Source organism: Styela clava, chromosome 14, assembly GCF_964204865.1.
Source record: "Styela clava chromosome 14, kaStyClav1.hap1.2, whole genome shotgun sequence".
Classification (NCBI taxonomy): Eukaryota; Metazoa; Chordata; class Ascidiacea; order Stolidobranchia; family Styelidae; genus Styela; species Styela clava.
The window spans coordinates 13,848,689-13,856,992 of record NC_135263.1 but is presented as its reverse complement, the minus strand read 5'-3'; the positions used below and the strand labels follow the sequence as shown (position 1 = coordinate 13,856,992).

General features: G+C 34.2%; 1 protein-coding gene across 1 annotated transcript; it reads right to left on the bottom strand.

Annotated features, from left to right (window-relative positions):
* Nucleotides 1-1,298: 1,298 nt before the first annotated feature.
* On the bottom strand, nt 1,299-7,814 carry LOC120341631 (heparan sulfate glucosamine 3-O-sulfotransferase 6-like). The gene is made up of 6 exons (XM_078120313.1): nt 7,004-7,814; nt 6,416-6,489; nt 6,004-6,167; nt 5,435-5,609; nt 4,416-4,688; nt 1,299-3,790 (listed from the first exon to the last, which is right to left on the bottom strand). The coding sequence occupies exons 1-6, from the start codon at nt 7,131-7,133 to the stop codon at nt 3,479-3,481; spliced, it is 1,128 nt and encodes a 375-aa protein (XP_077976439.1). The 5' UTR covers nt 7,134-7,814; the 3' UTR covers nt 1,299-3,478.
* Nucleotides 7,815-8,304: the final 490 nt, after the last annotated feature.

Genomic DNA, 8,304 nt, shown 5'->3' with positions numbered 1-8,304 from the left:
AGAAATAATCACGTGCAGTTTAGAGCCCCACCAAACTCGACTGGCGAGAGCCTTCATTCATATTCGACTACTTGATCAATTGCTTCAAACTCTGCAGTATGGTTAACGATTGTTATTGTCTGTGTCTATAAGTATATGTCTATCGATTGTGTCTATAAGCCTTTTACAGTATTTTCTGTAGGCTTTTTTATGCTCCATTCGTTTTGTGTGAGGATGTCGTCGAATAACTTGCGAATCGTTCTGCGATTGCCAATTCAATGCGCGGCGAAGTCAGGAGCTTTTTTGACGAGGAGGACAACCGGTACTGTGAGAGAAACAGATGAGTTCCGAAATCCATTCATTTACTTTCTAAAATGTTGACTTGGCTAATTTTGTAACTGTTCAAAGAAGCAATAAGGGCATTAAATCTGAAAATACATCCTAGTCATTAAATAAAATAATTTTATTTTCGTAAATTAATTGTGGGACGTCGTAAATAATAGTGAACCTCTTCACAGGCTCCAGAACACGAAAAGTTCGAGAAGCGGTTGCCTACGTTACGGCAGCTGTTCCACACTTCCAACTTTGTCAAGGATATGGTTTTGGGAGAATTCTGGGTGCATTTTGTCTCAGTTTTCGTGTCCACGTATTTGAGCATTGCTCTTTTGTTCCTTTCGTTGGCATTTTGATGACATGCGTATGCATTTGTTTGCATTCGTTTTGGGATATATTTTGCTTTCTCAAAGTCTGATAATATTTTACAGTTAAATTGGTTCAATATTTTGACACAATAGTTCTAGTTTTCCAACATTAGTAGTATTTTTAGTTCCAAACATCCTCCACAACCATATACTGCAATGCAGGCTACACGAAAATACATAATGCATATATATATACATGCAATAAAGGAATTGTATTTTATTTGCATGCACCTTATTTTATAGGCGAAATTTGTTATAGTTGAATTTATTACTAATTTTTTGAACAACTTTTCTACGGTTTGTTATTATGTAAATGAAATATATATATATATACAGTAATAAAATAACATATTGAAGCGAATACATGTTTTTACGTATGGAAATGATAGATATGAATTTTTTTTTTCAGTTTCGCAGTTCGTAAATGTTGAAGTTGACTGAATGAAATTAAAATCTAACGCATCTCGGAAATATATAATACATTTCAGTTGCTTTTGGACTGTTCAATTCCGCTTTCAGATTGAAGACACTTTGGAATTTGTATAATTTCCACTGAAAAGCGCCCGGTTCCACAAAATCTGTTATTTTGTGACAAAGTGCACACTGAGAACAAAACTTTTTTATTTGCAACTTCCCTGACTATTGCATGGGATACCCAAACATACGGTGGTCTACTTTCGCATTCAGAAATATCTTGGCGAATACAAAGAAAATCGCCTACGTTAACCGGTTTCAAGCATATGAACGAGCCTCCCGAATAGAATGTTGAATCCCAATGAACTTGAACATTTTCCAGTCGTACAATCACAGGTTTGTGTCCGCTTGTAGATGAACTTTTCAAAAATTCAATGTTTTCCATGATACCCAGAGCATTTATGTCTGTTCTATCTGATTTGAATGCTAATTCAGGATTCTTGATATGGGTCAAACACAAATGACAATTTCGCCCGATACTAAGTAATCTTAAGCTCAGTTCTTTGTTTTCCTCGACTTCATATTCTGATACTTGAAACTTAACCAGAAAGTTGGATTCTACAGTAAGCAATGTATCAGAACCGCTCTACTTGTATGGATATAGAATTGATTCCAGTTGAGGTCCTTTAAAATACTGTTTAATTTTCTCCGAAACATTTTCATTTCCCCAATCCTCCCCAATTTCATCAATGTTCCCGCGATTCAAAGTAACGTATTCTTGATTGAAATAATTATCAGGTTCACAATGAACATTTTTAAGAAGCAATACTATTGCCCAACTTCATTACTATTTAGAGTTAGCTATGGATTTTTAATTCAAATTTCAATAAGTTATTCTAAATAAAAGCAACATAATGTATCAAGTGTCTTGTTTCCCTGAGCCTGAAATTATAGTTGTGTTAGCTTCCCAGGTTTGCGATTTTAAATTCGAACATTTCCCACATGCAACCGAGGATACTTAGTTGTATTCGCGCGCCTATGAACTAGAGCTTGATTTACAATACAATTGTTTTTGAAAACTGAAAGTCGATAACCTGAAACAAAGAAATTCTACGTAAACTATGTGGTCATTGTTCTCATGCTGTATCTATAATGTTTTGAAGGCACAGTAAATATGTATATAGTTGATTTAATTATGAACTAATGATGAGCCTTGCTTGGTCGAGATTAAATAAAGTCGATAATTTGAAACAAAGAAATTGTACATAAACAATGTGTTTATTGTTCTCATGCTGTTTTTGAAGATAAATATGTAAGAATGGTCGTTCCCGAAGTATGTGCATCAAGATGGCGCACAACCTGAACCCTAACCTGGTGCAACTACTATGTTCAGGTTGTGCGCCATCTTGTTGCACATACTTTTGGAGGTCCGAAGAATGTTTTGAAGGCACAGTAAATATGTATCTATTTGACTATTGCGACAACAACAGGTGGCTTAAATTCTAAACTTTATTAATTGCATATCAATTGTATTTATATCATTTCGAAATATCATATATTGACTATTTCAGTGGTTGCAAAATACAAATTGACGTCAGGACCGATATTTATTTTAAAAGGTTTTCCGAGAGTTGCATTTTAAACCAAAGTGTCAGATTCTACAGCGATAATTTTTTTTGCCTAAGGAACGCTGAATTCACTGATTAAGACAAGTCTGTTAGTAAGCGTGTTGGACTAGTTTTGTTGGCCTCACAGGTAAGACAGCTCGGGTGCAAATGTCACGTCCAAAATCGCAAGCCTATGCCAAATCAGAAATATTCCGGTCATTACACAAATATAGAAGCTCCTCGTGCAGCAATGCCAGTGTAATTCCTACTTTTAGAATTATATTTGTATGTAAAATACTAACTTTGATCTAATAGTTTTTCATATTGTTTATCTTGACGTATTTACTGAAACAAATTTATTGTCCTGAACCTACTGCTTTCTGATAGACTAAAATGTTGAGCTTCAAGTGAGGAATAGCGATACAGCACATCTTTTACATGGTTTGCTCAGAATTATAAAAGATCTGAAATTCCACCGTTTTTAACAACTATACAAAACAACATAAATAATAGAAAATATAACTCTCGCCAACAAAAATCATTATTGAAAATGAGATAAAAATTGTGTCGATGAAATAATTTATTTATTGTCAAAGTAGGTTTAGACTTAAACAATAAGGTAACAGAATGCCAAAGCTTCCTTTATAGAAGGAAATTTGCAATGCTTGATTAAACCATAGGCTTAGAATGACGAGAAGTACCTTATATTTCTACGAAAGCCAGTTACAGTGGCAGTGTTTAACAGTGCTAGTTAAAGTAAAAACTGGCAACTACAATTCATAGCCATTCAAAATTAATCTCCAACATCTTATAAAGTTCCTTGTTATAAGATCGATAAAGGTTTTTCAATTCAATAATATGCTTTTTCGTTGCATTTACTCTTCCATTTTTATGTCTGGTTCTGCCTTTCTTTGTTTCTGACAAACATATCAAATTTTTCTCCCAATCTGGAGAATTGTTGAATTCCGCTTTAAAGTCGTAACCATTCCACCATGGTCGAATACAATATAGGCCGTTCCGTGAATTGCGAACAAAATCTCCTGGTTGTAGAAGCCTTGGTATTCCGAGGAAATCTTGCATTCGGCCTACCTTTACAAATCAATTGACTATTATTAAGTTTGATACTTCAATGTTTTCTAATATATAAATAAACCTACAATCCGGGTCAAAGAGTTTAGGTAATTAGATGTTTTGAAGATTGTTATTGTCTTGATAAAAAAACTTGCTTTATTATTACTAATTTTCAAATTTAAAATTATACAAGAATTAGTAACTACGTTTGGACCTCATATTAAAGTACGTGCATAGTTTAGAAATTTATTCATGACAGCACAACACATTTTACATAAAATTCCTTATTACGTCATAATGAGTTTCTACGAATCTAATTTTGTGTCACGCTAGATTTTCCCTTTTTGTGAAATATCTGAAAGCTACAAAAACATAAAAATATACGGCCAGAAACTATAAATTTTGTATATGCCCTCGACCAAATTCTGCGTACGCACTTCTCTCTTAGTTTGATATCACACCATTTAAGAATATGAGGTCATCGCATGGTTGAATGATCACCAATACAAGTCCTGACCCAGAGTCTGGTAAACGAATTATACTGAAATTAAACGAACTGAATCAAACTGTGGTGTTTACCTCATCTTTACGCAACACCGAGGGCTCGTGAAACAAAAATAAGCAGCATACATCATGCACAAACCTGATGTCCTGGATCCTCAATCATTTTTTCTCCGTTCAAAATGAGCAAATTAGATGAATTGAATGTATTTATCCACCGAGGAAGATGAATTGAATATAGTCCCGTTGTTAAAAGAGTTGTTGCATAATCATTTTTGTTACTTGACATGACGTTTTTTAAAGTTATATTGTTATTTTTGTCTAAAGATGTCTTCACTCTGTCGATGTATACATCCAAATAATCATCAAATGAATTGTATTGAGTCACCGTTGATAAATTGGGAGGTTTTATTTTCTGCAAAACAAAGGAATTGCCTTCTGTAAGAAAATGTACAATATAGTAAACGTTGTATGATGAATTTCAGAGTTTCTGAATGAAAATAACTACTTTGTAGCAAACAACAGAAGCATCATTTATTGCTACTCCGATCCGAATTTAACTATAACGACACAAATGAAACTGAGTTTCAAAAACTCTGGTGGTGTTCAATAGATTTGGGGAAATATTCATGTGGCCTAGGTTGAGAACCAGTGGTCTAGGGCTGAACGATTTGATGACTATGTTTAGTTCATCATTCCAGACGAATTGAGATCATATATTTTCTACACTTGCACTTGTCACAGTTGTTCAGGTATAATGATAACACGCTCTGTCTAGTTGAAGGGGGTACGTAAGGTTGGGTTCAATGGTAACTTGAAAAACAAACTTGAAATATGCTATTCACACAGTCGGTGCAGATTAGAATTCAGTGCTCATAGACCCTTGACAACTGATACTTTATTGGCGTTTCTGTGGTAACAAAAAATGTTGTGCTTATCGCTCTCCATCTTTTATTTTTGTGGAATTTGCATCAGAGCATTATATTTACGGGGAAAGCCAATTTAATCATGGTTTGAGAAAACTTTGATAAAATAATATTCTTGTAGTAATTACAACGCAGTTATCATATCTATATACAGTTAGATTGCAATAAATATTCAGATAAATAATGCCATAAACAAAAGAGACCAGATATCCCCGTACTGATTTGCAAACGTTACCTCGTGAATAAAATCTGAGTAACTTCTTTTTACTGGATCGCACAGTACTAATATCAATTTGGCATTTGGAACATCCTTATTGATTATTTCTGGGAGTGATTCCGGAGGAGAATTAAAATACGGTGGTGTTTTCTCCATGATCAATTCACCATCTGTAACTTCTGGCATTTGGCTTCTGCAAACAAAACTCACACTTTAATAGATCAAAATATATGCTCATAATAGTTTTCTTTATCCGATGATAATACTAAAAAACTAAATCAAACACGCGCTCAGGCCTGAAACATAACTTGATATAGAGGGCCCGTCTGTCGAATATGCAAGTATGTCAATGTTAGAACTATAAAGCAGAGAAACCACAGTTGAGTTGTTCCGGAGTCAGGTCACCATTATTAATGACGGGAGCGCATATTTGACCCAAAAATTGAAATTTTCAATTATCAAAGTAATTTACATTCTTAGTTTCACAACGACTCTGTCTACTTCATAATAAGTTCTTCATCATCTGAAGTAAAATATTGCACAGGAAAAAATAACTGATTGTAGGAATAAAATATTTCAAGGCTTACTTGTAATAATCCAGTCCTTTATCATATTTTTCGTTAAAGAAAAACGTCTCTTTGTAATTGGGCGTTTTAATAAATGGATGTTGTCGAATAAATGTTATCATAGCTTCTGTTCCACATTTCTTGACTCCTATTCCAATGATGTTCGGCAGTCGTTTTGTTTTCTTCTACATAGAGGATATAAAAATCAGAATCAACACACATATGTACCATGTGTTGTACAAATTCAGGATTTTGTTGCTTGTTAAACTAATAAGACTATTAGAACTTGAAACCAATATTATTTTAGCCATATTACGCATTTTAGAACGCCAAAGTTATAACATTAGTGTGTAAAAATAATAATATACCGGTATATATACTAACAATATGCCTGCATATATCGTATATTGCTAAAAACTGCTTCATATCATACCGTACTCTGCGAAAGTTTTAAATAATGATTCCATTCAGCTATTCGTATATGAAGACGATCATCTATGGTAATTCCTGTTTATGGAATAAATTAAAGTTAGGAGTTTGAAGAAAGTAGTATATATGTAATACAAGCCACCCTCATCAAGTAAACTGCGCCATTTCTTGGACAACCCAGCCTAACACATGATTAGATAACGTATAGTAAGTTACTTTGCAGATTTTCAAGTTCGATCTGTAACTTTTTTCTTTTTCACAATGTAAATCTGTAGTCTTTTGTTGTCATGAAGTAGTGCTGCAGGAAGTCTCAAATTTCCCACAGACAAGATACAGGGATGTTTATACGTAAAAAACTAGCCACTATGTTTCAATGTCCTCTTTTATAAAAACCCAGATTTCTACAAGCTAAACTCAAACTAGTTTGAAATTATGTATAATTTACAGTTGTAGTATTTATAATCTTCGTAGATTTTTTTCCTATAATCAGCCTTTCGGGGAAACTTTTACTTTTGTCATCTTCACAAAAATTTTCTCTGATATTAGCCATTTTTATTGTCCATAAATCACAATAAACGTGAACTTGCATTACCTGCTTCAATGTCACGGTCCTGAGTCTTTCTGGCACCGATGTTGTGATTTGATATGAACAGGTAGAATATGAAGTACATCAGCATTGAACATAAAATAATTAATAATACAGATAGTCTAATAAAATTCATAGCTTAAGATTTCAAATTAATGACTAGTAAAACAGAGATACAGAGTAGTATACAAAGTAAGTACATTGCAGAGGAGACTCGTCTATGAACAAAGTTATCGGCGAATTTTCGATGCCAACCACGATGCCTCATAATTGTATACTTTTAACTTCAAGTCGTTCATCTACAGCAGGGGTTCCTAACCTTTTACTGACCGTGTACCACTTTACTGTTTTTTACTCTGGCCGTGTACCACTGAAAAAGCCCCCCTTTTTGGCGCGTGGAACAATGGCACAAGACACGCGCTATGGGAGTATTTTATAATGTGGCACTACATCCTCAGTGACCTAATTCGCAAGACGGACGAAAACATGCCCACCTCGATTCGTTCGTGGACAATAGCAGGCGAGGGCGATTTTTAAAGACTGGACTGGCCCATAGGACGTTTCTCCGACCCTTGACCCCAGAAAAATTCTTCCTATACTTTATATTGCGAAAAATTTTATACTCATTTTGAGATTGTTTTGATGTGTTGGCGCTTATAAGCTGGTTTATGTGTTTGAAAACCCTCATTTTTATTAAAATCAATCAACCATGTGCCGCTTACAGGCACTGATAGCTTAGTTTAAATTAGTCTATCGCACCATTTGTGAGACTCATTTTTGATTACAACAACTAAATTAATGTTCCTTTGAAGACATAATGACAATTAAGATATTACATTCACAATTTTTTTTGAAACGCAACTAAAAACTGACAAATAACACACAAAACTACAAAAACAAAGCAATGTTTACTGATTATTGCTGGTTACGGAAATAAGCAAGGGAATTGATGCCCGGGGAAACATTCATAAAGGCCGTTCAGCGGTACAGTATGGAAGATAAAGCGTGGTCAGCATATTTTGGCCAACTCAAAAGTTAATTGTTGCAATAAATTAAAGCTGTTCGCGTACCACTTGATCACCTTCCGCGTACCACATGTTGAGAACCACTGATCTACAGTCTACACACATCCACCCAACACTTCTATCATACACATAATGTATATTTAAATTAATCTTCTGAAACTTCTATATTTTGGGCTCATATTTTTTTTAGCGTTTAAAATATAACTCTATTGTGCTTTCAGTTTAACATTACATATATATGAGAGAAAACAAAAATGACCGTCGTTTTGTACCATGACGTCG

Bases quoted from the DNA above. Each gene is read 5' to 3' on its own strand.
- LOC120341631 (XM_078120313.1), bottom strand. From the start codon at position 7,133: ATGAATTTTATTAGACTATCTGTATTATTAATTATTTTATGTTCAATG. The intron at 6,490-7,003 runs GTAATGCAAGTT...TTCCATAAACAG, and splicing joins GGACCGTGACATTGAAGCAG to GAATTACCATAGATGATCGT. The intron at 6,168-6,415 runs GTATGATATGAA...TCCTCTATGTAG, and splicing joins TAAAACTTTCGCAGAGTACG to AAGAAAACAAAACGACTGCC.